We start from the raw sequence: 17,827 nt of genomic DNA, 5'->3' as shown, positions 1-17,827 counted from the left end.
TTTACATTGCTGCCTATTGACGGATAATATTTTGAACAACTGGAACTGGAGTAAACGCAGAAATGTACAGACATAGCAGTCGAAGGTTATTATGGTGTAATTTGCCATATTTCGGCTTTGATTTTGTATGAGGTGCATTGTCTTGACTATATCACAACTTATTACATAGAGCCCACAGATTTCCATCTCCTTTTGAGTTAACTTAACCGTGTAATGTGTGGTATAGCATGAAAGGGCTTCATTGGCATAAGCTCAAAATTTCCCAATCAATAAAGGAACTGTGGATATATCACGCTGAGTGCATGCCACTTTAATTAGTTGTCAATCTAATCAATGTTTTAATACCTGATATTAAGTGATCACCGATGCCCACATTCTCTTGTAACACTGGAGTAACCACAGGAGCGGTGTGGTGATAAACGTGTAAAAACAAAGTAGTTAATGTGCTACTTAAACAAACTCGTGTTAAAAGCTTACAAACGACTATCGCCCCTCCCCAATATACTATCTACAGATAGAGATAAATTATTACCTTCTACTGTCAATAATCTGAAGCTGTACCAATATACCCGATAAGTCATTCTTATCGCCTTATATTGGGACGCATGAATTGCAATTTACATACAAAAATCGCTGGGAAGCTATACGTCGTCCCATTGACAGACAGGGTGTATGGATAAGGTTACCGTCGATAAGTTTATTGCGACAGTAAAGTCAACGATAGTTACGATTTTTATCTCAAGTAAGAGATAGACTGAATATTTGGAACGGCCGTATAGCGGTAGATTATAATATTAAAACTTTCCAGAGCTAGCAGGAAATATATTTAATATAGCGACAAAAAATAATAATGAAATAAAAAAAAGAATTATAAAATAAACATTTATTCCACATTTAAGACAAATCAACAATATATTTACAATAATTTTTTTCACTTACACAGTGTTCACATCTATCCATCGCAATCATGTAATGGGCCTAATAAGGCCTATAGCCTCGGAAAAAAAAAATTCAGTGGTGTGGTACATAGAAACAAGAACAGTATACGAATATATATGCACGCAAGAAGTTATTCTCTTTGGCGTAATAAAACAAAATCCTTAAAAATAATTCTTCATGCTATTTTACGGTTGCTGAAAAAATAATATTGTACAAAACAAGTTATTAAATATAACCCAAGAAATATTATTATACCGCATAATTTAGTTCAATAGCGTGTAATTAATTATCATAAAATTATTTTAATACAGTTATAGAGATTTTTTTTAAACTTGTAGTAATAAAAAATTGAAATTATATATTGAAATTAGTACATTTACAAGAGGCTTGGTAGCTGAAGCAATCACAAATTTTCATGTTGATCAGTTAACGTCAAGTTGTCGTGACGCTGTGCGCGCGCATCGTAAAAATTCACTCTGATATTTTTTCCTAACGCGCCAAAAGAAACATAACTTTTAAAATAATGTCAAGGGACAGTTTACTATCAGAGGCCGTCGCATTAAACCTTCGATCAATGCTATAAGCCTTATTATTATCATATTTGTTCTGATTCTTAGCCCCAGTTAACGCAACGAAACTGGTTGTTGTGAGAACAATAAAATCAAATTTCTGAAAACCTTGGACATAATTCTTTAAGCACATAATTTCAAACAAAAAACAAAATAAAACTGTGAAATTCAATGAAAAAGAAATAAAAATCTCTCGTACTCTCTACCTAAAATTTAAACAGAAAAAAAGCATACGAATTTCACAAGATTTCCTTAAAACCTTTTTAATTTGGTAAATAAAATATAATTAACCACTCTTAAAATATAATGTTATTGTGCGTTATTATCATAATATCGAATTTATTATTTAAAATATAGTTGTGAGCTCAAACAGTACATATACGCCAGTAGCTATCAAATGGAAATACCTCTATCTTAGGCCGGCTCCACATATAACGAACGACAGTTATGTAACATAAAAGTAGAAAAAATATAAAAGAAATATCCATCATAACCACCTCAAGTAATTTAATGAGAACAAATCTTTCGTATTTTTGTTTATATCAATTTTGCAAACGCCATTGGAACTTTATAGGTTGTCTAGACACAAATTAAATTTGAAAACAAACTTTATGAACGATGCGGAACTCGAATCCGCGACCATTCTTGTTTCGTGCGAGCGCTCTTCCACTGAGCCAACCGTTCGAGTGACGTATAGTTCATAAATTTTGATGTGTCTTGTTCAACTCTCAGGTTGTGGCCTCATCTACAGTTGAACAAGAAATAAGTGTAATTAATCCCAGAAGTGAAGGTTATCACTTATTATCTTTAAAAAAAATTATCTTTAAAAAATAACAAATTAGGTTATCTTGATATAAAATTTAATGATTTAAGTAGCGTGATATAAGTCATAAGCTCCGATGTAAAAGTAGTAATTCTATATTAAATCAGATGAAACCAAAGTAAGTTTCGCTCAACAGCTTAGATTTAGAGTATCATAGCATAACTAGCTGATCCAGCAAACGTTGTATTGCCGATATTAAAATCGCGATACAAAAGTAACTGTTGATCGTAAATGGGTGAAAATTTGAAGTTGTATGTATTTTTTAATGCTGACCCATAATCAAACAAATTAAAAAAAAAATGTCAAAAAAATAAAAATTTCGTGTGGACCACCCTTAACATTTAGGGGGATGAAGAATAGATGTTGTCCGATTCTGAGACCTAGAGGAGTTCGGTCCCGCACACCGTGACACGAAATTTTTATATATTAGATATAAACATGCCAAAATATATTTCTATGAAGAACGATATATTTACAGTTATTTTTATCGATACTTACCAGGCGGAACCATTTAAAACCACATATTTATATAACCTCACCAAAATATAACACTTAAGTTGAGGTCCAAGCCACATATTACCATACTATACATATAAAATTATATTATTATTATTTTTCATTAAAATGTTTATATCTTAGAAAAATCAACCTTCATCCATAATAAACCAGTAAGATCCAATGACCGTATGATCATTGAGTTGAAATAGTTGAATTATAATTAGAAGTATAAATCTTTCATCTATAATTTCAACGCCTGTCTTACGAATGTTCGATCAGGTCACGTGTCCTGACGCGAGTTTTATATTTTATACCCATCCCATGAAAAGTGCTCAACGCCGCTAATGAAGTTTTCACCTCAAAAACGTTGGATTTACTGATTTTCGGAAAATAATAAAAAAATCTTCACTATATTGCCATTTAGTCAAGAAGTTATTGTATATGTTTTTGTATAAATCCATGATAATGTTATATACAAATTACGGCCGTTACCAATATTCAGTCTATCTCTTACTTGAGATAAAAATCGTAACTATCGTTGACTTTTCTGTCCCAATAAACTTATCAACGGTAGCTCACCTTATCGGTACACGCTGCCTGTTAATGGGACGACGTATAGCATACCAGCGATAGATGTTTGTATGGAAATTTCAATTCACGCGTCCCAATATAAGGCGATAAGAATGACTTATCTGGTATATTGGGACAGCTTCAGATTATTGACAGTAGAAGGTAGTAATTTATAGTATATTGGGAACGGCCGTTAGCCAGTTACTTAACTTACTAATTGCGGGAACGCTAACAGTATTCTAGATAAAACGGTAAGTATACAATTTATCAAGAAAAATTAACATATATGTATTTATAAACGGTTGTTTGGGTAAATAGATGTGAATCAACTAATCCAATTATTTATCCAACACAATTTACTACCGCAATATTATGCCAATATTCGATGATAGTTATTTATGAGCAAGGAATTTATTAATAAGGAAAAAACTGTTTGAACCGCAAAGTCATAGTCCAGGGAGAATATGACATGAAACTATGACAGCAAACGTCAATTGTCAACCTAATCTCTATATTTATTTATTTGTGGTTGTGTGTTATGACGTTCTAATTATCAAACAAGCAGGCGTAAGAAAATGGAAGGCGAAGTGACCGCGTCTTTCACTAATAACACTACATACAGAGTGTAGTTGGTTTGAAATATTAACGAAACATACTTAGTATTCGACATTAAAACTAGTATCTATATTAAAATATATTCAGTATAAAATTTACATAATATTTAAAAAAAAAAAACATAGATTACTAATTATTTTGCACAGGGTGCCTCAGAAACTGCTCTAAAGTGGGCCCGTCGCGGCCCAGGGGATCCTTTGGGAACATGATCATGTCACCAACCCACGTAAACTGCAATAGTCTATTCTCTATGACCTGCCGCCATCTTGGATTTTCAATAAGCAAGTCCCTGTAGTTATCTCCGGATACTATAACGCCTTCGAATTCGGCTGCGCATTGGACAATGTATCTGAAAGATTAATTACTTATGTAAATAACGTTTGTAGAGCGAATTAGAGATTTTTTATGACAGTAAGGAGACGAGCAGGACGTTCAGCTGATGGTAATTGATACACCCGATTACAATGCAGTGCCGCTCAGGAATCTTGAGAAACCCAAAAATTCTGAGCGAAACTCCAATTATTGCGCTCGTCACCTTGAGACATAAGATGTTAAGTCTTATTTGCCCGGCAATTCCACTAGCTACGGGGCCCTTGAGATGTAACACGGTAATGCTTACACATCACTGCTTCACGGCAGAAATAGGCACCGTTGTGGTACCGCCGTACTAGCCGCCATCCTGTACAAAGGAGCCTCCCACTGCACTGGTAAAAAGATAAGCGTGATACAATGTAAAATAGATTTATTTTTATGGAAGAGTCAAGTCAATTTCCTAATATGCAATTATTGGGGTTGAGCAGGTTATCAATGGAGCCACAACCTGATAGTTACACAAAACATAACAAGAATAACGATCCATGCGGCACTCGAACGGTTGGCTCAGATGTTAAGAGCGTTGGGGCGGAACTCGAGAGGAGCGGGTTCGTGACCCGCATCGTTCATAATTTAAGTTACATAGTATTTTTTTAACATCACTTTGCACAGATTCTATTAAAAATAAATACTATAAATAAATAAAAATAAATATAGGTTAAATGAGTTTATAGACTCATAAATGCTCAGTTTTTCTTCTCATTCATAACTTTTTGACCTAAATTAATGAATTAATTTTGAGTTCATTTGTTTGAGACTTGGAGTATCAAGGAGTTGGGTTATGCCAGAAGACCCATCACGCTGATAGATCTAATCTATTTTTTTAAATCATTTCAACCCAATATAATGGGCTATTTTTTAGAAAAAAAAACCATAAACTTTAGTTAAAAAATAAAAATTATGAATTTATGCAAAAAAAATCATTCGGGATCATAATATAGGTATATATAAATCCAGTGTCCTGATGTTTGTTTAAACGGATTTTAATGGGGATAACTTCATGGAGTGTAGTGTAGTCAAACTTGAGAGATAGGATAGTTTTTATTTCGATTTGGGACCCATAATTTACAATATTTGTATTGTATGGACATATTTTCTATGAGATAATTTATTGACGCACGGTTTGATAGCTCTGCTGTGAAACAATTTCATTATAACAACTGGGAGCATATTTTACGAAATAATTCTTGGTGTTATGAAATATTATTGACGAATTCATAAAAAAAATATTTATTATGTACAGAACATCGTTTGTCGGGTCAGCTATTAATGCCAATCAGAATTTTTTCTATATTTTAGCAACTACTCATATGAAATACTATTTTGAGTGTCTCGTGAATCAGTTTGGTTCTGACGTCATAAATTTTCGTCCTACAAATATTCATCAACTTACAAATCCTGATTAAATATTCGTAAAATATAACTAATAATAATAAAATGTAACTGCTTGTGGCGGCGACATGGGACGGGTCGTCCCCTTCCCTAAACTATGGTTGAGGGAGGCGATGGCTGGCTCATGCGTCATGCTCGTAAGCGGGCGCTGCTTGTGGTGGCGGGATGATCCTGTTGCCGGGGACTCGTTTTTTTTTTTTTATGGAATAGGAGGACAAACGAGCGTACGGGTCACCTGGTGTTAAGTGATCACCGCCGCCCACATTCTCTTGCAACACCAGAGGAATCACAAGAGCGTTGCCGGCCTTTAAGGAAGGTGTACGCGCTTTTTTTGAAGGTACCCATGTCGTATCGTCCCGGAAACACCGCACAAAGAAGCTCATTCCACAGCTTTGTAGTACGAGGGAGAAAGCTTCTTGAAAACCGCACTGTGGAGGACCGCCACACATCCAGATGGTGGGGATGATATCCTAACTTGTGGCGTGTCGTGCGAAGGTGAAATTCGGCGGCAGGAATCAGGTTAAACAGCTCTTCGGAACACTCCCCGTGATAAATGCGGTAGAAGATACACAATGAAGCGACATCTCTACGCAACGCCAAGTGATCCAGCCGTTCACAGAGCACTGAGTCCCCGACAATTCGAGCTGCTCTACGTTGCACGCGGTCAAATGGATCGAGCAGATACTGGGGTGCACCAGACCAGAGATGACAGCAATACTCCATGTGTGGCCGGACCTGCGCTTTGTAGAGCGCTAGAATGTGGGCCGGCTTGAAGTATTGCCGTGCTCTATTGATGACGCCCAGCTTCTTCGAAGCCAATTTGGCTTTGCCCTCCAGATGGCCACGGAATTGGCAATCGCTCGAGATTTCGTACTAGGCGCGGCTTTAAGAGAAGTGTTCTCGAAGAGCGGTGATACGACAAATGGGGTTTTTTTAGTGGTAAACGCGCAAACTTGAGTCTTCTGGGGGTTAAATTGGACAAGGTTCAATTTACCCCATTCCGCGACCATCTCGAGAGAGGACTCGATAGAAGACACAAGTTTCTCCCGGCACTGGTCGACGATTTCCCGAGAGAGACCTGCATGGCCCGTGTATACGGCATCACCAGTGCTGTCATCTGCATAGCAATACATGTTGGAGGTGTCCAACATATCATTGATATGCAGAAGAAACAGCGTAGGCGATAGCACACAGCCTTGGGGCACACCAGCATTCACGGGCTTCGGGTTCGAGCAATATCCGTCGACAACGACCTGTATGCTACGCCCAGTGAGGAAGCTGGAGGTCCACTTGCACAAGCTCTCGGGAAGCCTAAATGATGGAAGTTTTGAGAGGAGCGCCTTGTGCCATACACGATCAAAGGCCTTCGCTATATCCAGGCTAACTGCCAGGCCTTCCCCCTTGCATGTTTTAGGAATACCAGAAGATCACCTGCCGACCGTCCATGGCGAAAGCCGTACTGTCGGTCGTTGATCAACTGGTGACCCTCTAGGTATACTAAAAGCTGGCGGCTAATTATGCTCTCCATGATTTTGGAGAGCAGGGAGGTGATAGCAATAGGCCTGTAGTTCGCCGGATCCGAACTGTCTCCTTTTTTTGGATCGGATGAACAAGGGCTGACTTCCATGAGTCAGGGACTACGCCTTTGGAATAAGAGTGCCGGAATAAACGCGTTAGCACAGGCGTCAACTCAGGGGCACACGTTCTAAGCAGGATTGGAGAAATGCCATCAGGCCCGCTCGACTTCCTGACGGCCAACGAAAACAGAGCTCGCCTAACAGTTTTCTGTCTGAACTGTACTTGAGGCATAGAGCTCTGACACCGCGGGATGGTCGGCGGTGTTTTTCCGTTGTCATCAAGAGTCGAGTTGTAGGCGAAAAGAGCGCACAAGAGCTCGGCTTTCTCTTTTGCCGTATGGGCCAGGGTGTCATTCCTCAGGTGCAACGGCGGCATGGACGGCTGGTTGAAGTTACCAAGAGCAGCTTTCGACAACGACCAGAACTTGCGTGTTCCGGTCGGGTAACTGGAAAGCTGCTCGCCGATTTTGACGACGTGCTTAGACTTCGCACTGGCACGGGCGATTTGCCGCTTAAAAAATCTGGAGGCACGGTTATATTTCCTCTTAAGAACTTTGCAGTTCAGATCCTTTGTGCCCAGCGCCGCAACCCAAGTTCGATACGCCTGTTTTTTGCAGTCAAATGCTGCTTTAACTGACGCATCGAACCAGGGCTGTGATCTGCCACCGATCGGTACTACAGAGCTTGGTATAAAAATATCCATGCCCTGCAGTATCACATCGGCTACTGCAATGGCGCAGGCACTAGGATCATCCGAAGGGAAACAAACCTTGCCCCAAGGGTAGGATGCAAAAAAGGAACGCATCCTATCCCAATCTGCTGACTTGTAGTGTCAAACGCGGCGGGTCGCTGGTGGTCTGCGACGTTGGCGTCGGATAGGCACTACAGTCCTGACCAGGCAATGGTCGGACGTTCCGAGAGGGGCGTCGACAAAGACCTGGTAACCATCGGGATGTGTAGTCAGCAGAAGATCCAATAAGGACGGCACGTGGCTATCCACATCCGGGAGCCACGTTGGCGACTCAACCAATTGGGACAGACCATACGGCAATGCAAATCTGTGGTACGTGATCCAAGCCATTCGGCATTGTGCCCGTTGAAATCGCCCAAGACTACGATTTCAGCGGAGGGGATCTGTGCAAGCACGTCGTCAATTGCCGCCTGAACGCATGATGGCCTCCGGTCCTCGACACTAACCTATGCGAAACATAGCGGCACTAGGCCGCTACTTCACGCCGGTATTCTGTGCGAGTGCGGTGGTAATTAACCCGGACGAGTCTGGCCCGATTGTGCCGACGTCATAAGACGGCAGCGTGACTCTCCCACTTCTAAAAAGCCCTTAGTCGCCTCTTACGACACCCATAAGCCTGGTACTCCCCTATTCTTTTTACGCCCCGGGGAAAGTACAGGGTTTCAGATTCTTTAAAGTTATTGTGTATATATATGGATATATACATGTTTATTTATTTATAATCGCTTATAAAATGCTCACAGAATACCTTTATTGATTTATGGTGTATGTGGATGATGCAGCTACTGTACTCAATAACTTTTTTATTAATTTACATTTATTTTTTTGACTTACTCGTGTAAGACATTGACTATATTTTGACGTTTGAGTGTGTTTGTTGCATCATTTTACATATTATATTGTAATTGAAATGATCTGTAAATCTTGATATAAAAGAGTGGTAATGAGTTTCTTGCTACTTCTTCTCATTAGCTCAACCCTTTACGAAGTAGTGGTAGATTCAATAAGAAAAAAAATTTTTTTTTGACATTCATAAGTGTCTTTTTCGTGACCTACTTGAACTAAACTGATTTTGATTTGATTTGATTTAACCTGTCATCATAAGGAGTGATCATTCTGCCCCGTATCTCCCGGGACGGCGTGTACACCACCAGGCCTTGTCTCTCCAACTGATCTAATAACCTGCCATTGGTACTCTTGCCGTATTTACATCTGAAAATATATGAATAATTTTAAAAATACTGACGATTATTATTAAGGCTTTTATTATTCTTTCTGTGAACCTGTAGCCTGTCGCCAGTGACCATGTATTGTCAATGACTGTATTATAAAAATACTAATTTTTTTGTGTATTAATCCTAGAAGTGAGGGTTATCACTTTAAAAACACAACATATTGTTTAGATTTAGCAAGACCAACATCTCATGTCGATTTCCTAATATGCAAATACTGGGGTTGAGCAGGTTATCAACTGTAAAGTAGATCCTGTAAATGAAGCCACAACCTGAGAGTACGATACGTCACTCGAACGGTTAGCAGGAGTGGAACAGCGCTCGCACGAAACGCGAGAGGTCGCGGGTTCAGTTCATTGTTCATAAGTTTTAATATGTGTAGCTTGTAGAATTTTGTCTAAAATAAGTGTGAAATCGTGCAGTCATTATGAAGGCCATGAAACAAATAGTGATATTCGACTTCTTGATAGTGTGACCTTCGTATGTCAGCAATCATATTATTTTTATTTTTTTTCTCTTCCATAATTCGTTCTTCTTCTGCACGCAATATAGAATACTATACTATATAATAATAGATATTATACTACATACCAGTGGGAGGCTCCCTTGCACAGGATGCCGGCTAGATTATGGGTACCACAACGGCGCCTATTTCTGCCGTGAAGCAGTAATGTGTAAACATTACTGTGTTTCGGTCTGAAGGGCGCCGAAGCTAGTGAAATTACCGCGCAAATGAGAATTAACATCTTACGTCTTAAGGTGACCAGCGCAATTGTAGGGCCGCCTTGAAATTTTGGGATTTTCAAAAATCCTGAGCGGCACTGTATTGTAATTGGCAAGGCGTATGGGTTATCATCAGCTGAACGTCTTGATCATCTCGTCCCCTTTTCATAAAAAAAAAGTATAGACAGCAGTGATCCTAAACGGTCATCATTCTGTCCCCATATAAAAAAAAAAACTATATATACCTGAACTGTGGCACGAACGCTTTAACAGCATGGCCGCGCCTCACAAAGTAGTCTATGCAAATTTTGAGACCTTCCACTGAGAATACGCGTCCTTTTGTGTGCCTTTAATGAAAAATAAGTCATGTCACATAAATGTCGTTGCTTGTGGCGGTGTCGTGGCGAGGGTCGTTCCGATACTTCATGTTCATAAAAGGGCGCTACTACGGTTCTGATCGATCGTATTACCGCGAATTCTGCACTTTTAAATAAATAAATTTATGAGGATTTTTTTAACTTAATAAGAAAAAAATAATTTAAGGTGAAGTTAGAATGTTCACACAATATCTTAATTTGTTGACAGTATGAATAAGTTGAAAACTACTATTCTCATATGACTTCTGAGGATATTTTCAATGATTTATTTACTTCTTGCGTTAACTAACTCAAGTTTGTTAAAATGTATCAGTATTGATTTCTCAACCAGTCAACCAATACACACGAAAACTCACCCTTTTTGAATTGGTGGTAAATTGTACAATTTGTAGCTTGTAAAATGTTGTTTTTTTAATGCAAAGAGGTCTGCAGACAGTCGAAACAAGCAATACTTGCACTATTACCCAGACTGACACATCAACTCATCAGCTTAAACACACAATCAGTATCATTGTTCCACTAAATAACCTTATAAGACTCGACGTAATCGACAGATCTAAGAGCTGATGATCAAACAATAATACAAGAGTGGCCAACCAATGGGCAAATAACCTTTGAAAACACAAGGTTGCTCCGAGAAATACGTGAACATCATGAAATTTTTATTTACATTATATATACACTTATAATAATAGTATTTGTAAATTGTCAGTATATATTTCCACTAGCTGACCCGGCAAACGTTGTTTTGCCATTTATATTATTTTTAGAAGTAGACCGTTTCTTGGACATTGCTTTATTTTTCTAAAATAAACGTAGCCTAAGTTACTCCTTATTACATCAGCTACCTGCCAATAAAAGTCGCCGGATTAGACGGAACAAACAGACAGACAGACAGGCAGACATTCAAAAATTGTAAAAAATGTTATTTTAGTGTATATACGGTACGTACATGTATTCATTATATACATTTAGTAAAAACGGTTATTACAATATTACAAACATACACTCCAATTTTATTTCAATACATAGATAATTCACACAATTTTTTATAAATTATAGCCTATATGTTATTCTGGTGTGTAAGCTATATTATTGCAAAGTTTCATCAAAATTCATTCAGTAGTCTTTGCGTTAAAGAAGTTCAAACATACATCCAGACATACAAACTTTCACATTTATAATATTAATAGGATTACAAATACAAGCTCACAAAAGCGTCAAAGAATAAACTCCGAAAGCATCAGTGTTTTTACCAGAGGGAGGCTCCTTTGCACCGGATGCCGGCTAGATTATGGGTACCACAACGACGCCTATTTCTGAGGTGAAGCAGTAATGTGTAAACAGTGCTGTGTTTGGTCTGAAGGGCGCCAAAGCTAGTGAAATTACTGGGCATATGAGACTTGACAACTTATATCCTAAGGTGACGAGCACAGTTGTAGTGTCACATAGAATTTTCGGGATTTTCAATAATCCTGAGTGGCACTGCATTGTAATGGGCAGGGTGTATCAATTACCAACAGTCCCTTATTTTCATAAAAAAAAGAACATATTCTATTATTCTAAGCTAGTAAATTACTAGTAAATTTCCAAGTGGTTACCATACTATGTATGATGTAAAGTCGAATGTTGTTTAGCATAACTAATTTGTTTTGTTTTAATTTGATTCACAATTTTAATTGCCTATCTTAATTGTCTAACTTGATAATTTAATTTTAATTGTAAAAACATAACGGGTATTTACGAATTGTATCTATGAAAAATTCCTAAATCAGACATAAATAGGGGCAAGAATGATTCTCACTCATTTCTTCTTTTCAGTTAGAACAATCTTTCTCTGAGCTTTGTCATATAAAGTTTATAAGGATTATACAAATTAATTGAACAACTAACAAATGGAAGATTTTAACAACTCGGCAATATTCTAATACTAGTCATATTTGAGATTTGAAATTATTGTGACTTTTAGATTAATTTAAACAGTATTTTTTTAATTTTTACAAAATTACCAGTATTTAATCAAAAACGAAACTTTAGACACTTTTAAATTAACATAATGTAGAGATTGTATGTATAGCATTTCAAGTCCACAATGTATACAGGACTTCAATTTAAATTTAAATGCTGCTGTCTCATTGAAAAACAGATGGGCAACAAGAATTGAATTGAATATGAATTGATTACGTCATAAGAAATGAATATTATATAACAGTAGGTACAAATGAAATAAAAATTGAAAAATATAAATATGCCTGCCGAGTTTCTTTTCAGGTCTGAGGCATACTATTTTAAATGCGAGGTAGTTTTATGATGTTCAATAAGTGTTTTTAAATCCTATTTTGAATAAAAATATTTGAATTTGAATTTAACTGATCTGTAAAACCGAACTACAAATACATGTTACAATACATTTAAATTTGAAGATTACTTACTGCATGGCAACATTACTGCCGTCTACGACAATCAGTCGAAGGCCAGTCTTATTCTTTAAATCCCGCTGTGGGTTGTATATATTACTGCCGATACTGTTCCTTGATGGAGCCTGTCCCAGAATAACTTCCCTGATATATATGTCTTTGTCTGTTTTTGCAGCATTATTGACTTCATTCTACAAGTCATTTTTTGAGTGAGATTAGTTTTCAACAATGACATTCTATATACATATGGACATATCATTCGCAGTATGAAAGCAGAACGGCAAAAGTGTGCTTAAAGACAATTCAAGCATACTTCTCTCCTTAGTCGTGTGTCAATCAACAAGCCTTAGTGTATATGTTAGTTAACGACACAAAAAAAGATGGTTTTACTCATCACTGGTAAGTTTATTTTATTTATATAAGATTGGTTTGCAAAAAGGGTTAGATAATATAGTAAAATGAAAATTTTTCATTAAATATGGTACAATTATTGACAAGTTGTTGCAGGAGAGTGTGGGCGGCGGTGATCACTTAACACCAGGTGACCCGTACGCTCGTTTGTCCTCCTATTCCATAAAAAAAAAAAAAAAAAGTATTCACATCCCTTTCTGCCTCGCTTGTCAGAATGACACATTTGAAAGGATGCAACCAGCACACAGTCAGAAATGAAAACTATAGAGTCACTCTTTTTTTAATGGCACTGGGCCTTAACAATGATTAGCAATATTGTATTTTGTGTACAGAGAGTCATTGCCGGTGAATGTGAAGGGCTTACAATAACATGAACAATTACAAAGTAGTGCTATTTGCAGGGTATCACAGAAGTATCAAGTACACCTCAAATCTAATATATATAAAAGCTAATATTTTTCAGCTTTCCCGTACACGATATAATGATCAAAAATTCGCGCCAGTTGCTAGCAAGAGAGAGATGTGAAGAATTTTACAAACCAAATAAGTCAAGTGTCATTTGCTCGAAACATTTTATGAGGCTGATTTAAGTTTCCTTAAATCCTTCAGTGGTGAAATATAAATCAGATCTTCATCCTTAAAATTTACAAAGATATGTAAAAGTCTGCATTCATTACAAATATACCAAAGAGATAACCTGGAAAAGATGTCTAGGTCTAGAAGGCAATAACTTTAGTAAATTCAATTAAATTCAGGGAACTTAACTTTTTAATAACCAGTTTACCTAAATATTTTAAACTTAAGGAGTCACAAATATGCACAAAAACCAATAAATAATCATACAAACTTTATGTGATAATATGAGTGTGATTTTTGATTGAAATCATAAAAAAACCTTCAACTGAACAGATCTTGACCAGAAAATAGGGACAGACTGACAAACGTAAAAATTATAGCAAACCCTCCTTTTCGTCAAGGTTTAAAAAAAACTAAATGCTACTCCATTGATGTCACTGTCCAAATAGGGTTCTAATATTTTTCAACATATGCAGCTTGAACTAAAAAAATGTTTACATTGCTGCCAATTGACCAATAATATTTTAATCAACTGGAGTAAACACAGAAATGTAGAGATATGGCAGTCGAAGCTTATTATGATTTTTGCTTTGTTTTTGTATGATGTGAATTGTCTATATCTCAATCATCAATATCAAATTACAATAATGTGACATTTACTCACACTCCTCATTTGAATCTATAAATAACACTAGAAGCACATCCCACCAAACCACGTTGCTAAGTGGAATAAACTGTTGCAAACACTATGTTATTTCTACTACAGCACATTTTTTGTCTTAAGAGCAGACCGCATCATTTTTAAGTTATATTATGAACTTACCAGCTTACAACTAGGCTGTTTATGTATTTTTTTATAATAAATTATATTTAAAATAATGTATGTATATGTCAATGATTATAAGATTATATCCAAATTGCAATTGGTTTGCTTGGTTGTGTGAATAGTGATGTGATTATGATAAGTGATGTACCAAATATTCACATATTTATCTTTGTCTTATGTGCAAGAAACGATATGATTATTTTTGAGAAATAGAAAGGAAATTAAAACTGAACTAGCTGTACAGGCTACTATACAAGTGTGGACTTAAATAAATATCGGGGTATTAATATAAGATAAAACAAACCATATTTATCCTTTAGTATAACAACTAACCTTACTGTTATACATTAACAGTTAATTGGGTATGTTAAGCATTTGAATTCAAAATAAAAAAACAAAATTATAAAAGAAATTAATTAAGATAAAATTATCATCAAAAATATTGATGTAGAGAAAATTCTACAACAATATAGTTCTTTTAAAAAATAGTTCACATTTTTTAACTATTTACTATACAGTGGGAGGATTCTTTGCATAAGATACCAGCATTTCTTCCATCAAGTTGGGAGAAAGCATATTCAAATTCAAATTCAAATATTTTTAGGATTCAAAATCACTTATTGAATGTCAAAATCTACCACCCATTCAAAAGAGACTGCCTCAGACCTGAGAAGAATGGGCGCAAGAAACTCAGCGGGCTTTTTTTTTTAAATATAAAATATGGATTACAATGTAATATCATACAATAAACATTTATAATTAAAGAGCCTGAGGGTGTTCGCTTTATTCCCAGTCCGTGGTGTCATTAAGAAAATCGTTTATGCTATAATAACCTTTGCCACACAAATGTTTTTTAACAATTCTTTTAAATTTCGTAATACATGTGTTTTGTACATTTTCTGGGATCATATTGTAGAAGCATATACATCGCCTAACAAAAGACTTACTAACTTGAACCAACCGAGTAGTAGGCATAACAAGTTTATGTTTGATCCTCGTGTTAACATTATGAATGTCACAGTTTCTAGAAAATTCCTCAATGTGCTTATGAACATACAAAACATTATCGAAAATGTATTGAGAAAGTTGCTTCTGTTGAGTCAAAATGTTTATTTCTTTAAATTTTTCTCTTAATTATTCTGCATAGCTGCAGTTGTACCATATGGCACTAGTATGTAAGCACTATTTGTGTTCCAGTTGCTATAGCTCGTGAAATTTAACATCTTATGTCTCAAATGCAATTTCGATTTCACTTTTTCTTAAAAAAAAAATTTATATCTCATTTTGTTATACTTAGAGAAACTCTTATTATTATTAACTAATCAACTAAAAAAAACATCTGAATGATAATACATACCCTAACACTTTGTAGGCTACTAAAAATATGAGGTGTATTACAACCTGAAAATATTTTTTCTGTTATAAACTCCAGAAGCTTTCCTCTATCTGATGAATTCATTTCTGCAATTCCATTTGCGAGTTTCATCTGTGCACCCCTCAATGTATTCTTTTTTTTAGTATTTATAACAGTTACTTGGGAATCACCACTCATTGATGTACTACAGTCCAAGTCATCTGCAGTATCAACTAAATCTATTACAGGTTCATGTTTGATATTAGTGCTATTATTTGTGAGGTCTATAGTGACATATGAATCATTGTTTATTTCTCTTGTTATGTTTTCTAACTCTGCACTGAAATCTGGGGGCTTTTGTGAGTGTATTGGTGTTGAGCATTGTATTGGACATTGATTTATACTAGAGCGAGGGCTATGTACACATGATTGGTTATTTGTTATTAGATCATCATCATCTGTTATGATTATTGTACTTTCTCTTCTTTGTGGCAACTGATCAGATGTATTTGTATCTTCTAAAATTATAACTGTATTACTTTCTGTCACATCTGCACTTGAAGAACTTGTTTCGCTTCGCAAACGAGCAAACAGCATTTGGATCTTTTTTTCGTTCATGGTTTTATTACGATTTTTCCTTTTCTTCTTTTGAATACCTACTGGAATATTTGTTCTTGATCTAAGCTTTTGGTTATTCATTTCCTAGAACAGTTTATTATTATTGTAAGTATCAGTTGCTTACCGATTCTTATATTTTTTCACCTAAAGCGATTATCATAACTGAATGAAATAATAATCAGGAAATTGTTATTAAAACTCACGCCATGCAGTGAAATGCGACTCGATTCTTTACCCATTACCTTAACTTAAAAAACGTATGATACTATATTGAATAAAGCTAAACTATAATTATAAATAGCTAATAGCTACTATTTGACGATTTGTATTTGAAATAAAATTTCTTGTGGATTTATATTTTAAAACTTCAAAAATAATGAAATATGAAAAAAAGCAAAGAAACGTCAAATTAAGTTTTTTTAATTTATGTAGAGCATTGGTAACAAGACTATCAGCTCAAACCAAAATACAAAAAATAACAATAATAATATTTCCAATATACCTACTCGATTACAAGAAAAACATCAATTACGTTTGGGCAAAAAAAAAGCTTTATATAGAATAGACCTCTATTTTACAAATCTTACGGCAACGGGCAAATTTTTCCGTCCCAATAAACTTATCGAAGGTAACTCATCTTATCCGTATACGTATAGCTTACCAGCGATGGAAGTTTGTATGGAAATTGCAATTATTGCGTCCCAATATAAGCCGATAAGAATGACTTATCGGGTATATTGGGACAGCTTCAGATTATTGACAGCTACTTACTGAAAGTAGAAGTTAGTTATTTATCTCTATCTGTAGATAGTAGATATTAGTGGGAACGCCTGGTAATAAGCCCTTTCGACATTAAAAATGTAGTACTCCCCTAAAACTTCAATATGTAATAAATTAAAATTTTTATTCTATTATACCTATATGTAATTGAAACACATAAAATAATATATTGCGTACTGGTGCACATATTCTGCTCATTCTGATTTTCTGTTCTACGTTTTGTATTGTCTATAAACTGCAATTGCACTGCTACACGAAGCCTGTCAAAAGTATCTAATATTGATATAAAGGTTCTCTACTAAGCAGGCTTGTTGCAATTATATTTGCAGTAAATTAATAGCTGTTCCAGCCTAGTATATTAAGGCTATAGAAGTAGTCTCCGCGTGTCCCTTTTAGATCTCAGGTGT

General features: G+C 35.8%; 1 protein-coding gene across 2 annotated transcripts; it reads right to left on the bottom strand.

The window, feature by feature from the left end:
• Nucleotides 1-868: 868 nt before the first annotated feature.
• Nucleotides 869-17,022, bottom strand: LOC126968401 (probable ribonuclease ZC3H12C). 2 transcript variants are annotated; one of them, XM_050813417.1, is made up of 6 exons: nt 16,883-17,022; nt 16,026-16,724; nt 12,871-13,046; nt 10,307-10,408; nt 9,199-9,318; nt 869-4,363 (listed from the first exon to the last, which is right to left on the bottom strand). In XM_050813417.1, the coding sequence occupies exons 2-6, from the start codon at nt 16,719-16,721 to the stop codon at nt 4,144-4,146; spliced, it is 1,314 nt and encodes a 437-aa protein (XP_050669374.1). In that variant the 5' UTR covers nt 16,722-16,724; nt 16,883-17,022; the 3' UTR covers nt 869-4,143. The 2 variants fall into 2 exon arrangements, with proteins under 2 accessions (XP_050669374.1, XP_050669373.1); XM_050813416.1 differs by having other exon boundaries at nt 16,844-17,019.
• Between the last annotated feature and the right edge of the window lie 805 nt (nt 17,023-17,827).

Source organism: Leptidea sinapis, chromosome 15, assembly GCF_905404315.1.
Source record: "Leptidea sinapis chromosome 15, ilLepSina1.1, whole genome shotgun sequence".
In the NCBI taxonomy this organism is placed as follows: Eukaryota; Metazoa; Arthropoda; class Insecta; order Lepidoptera; family Pieridae; genus Leptidea; species Leptidea sinapis.
Note: the sequence above shows the minus strand (reverse complement) of the source record. Positions and strands in the feature narration are given on the sequence as shown.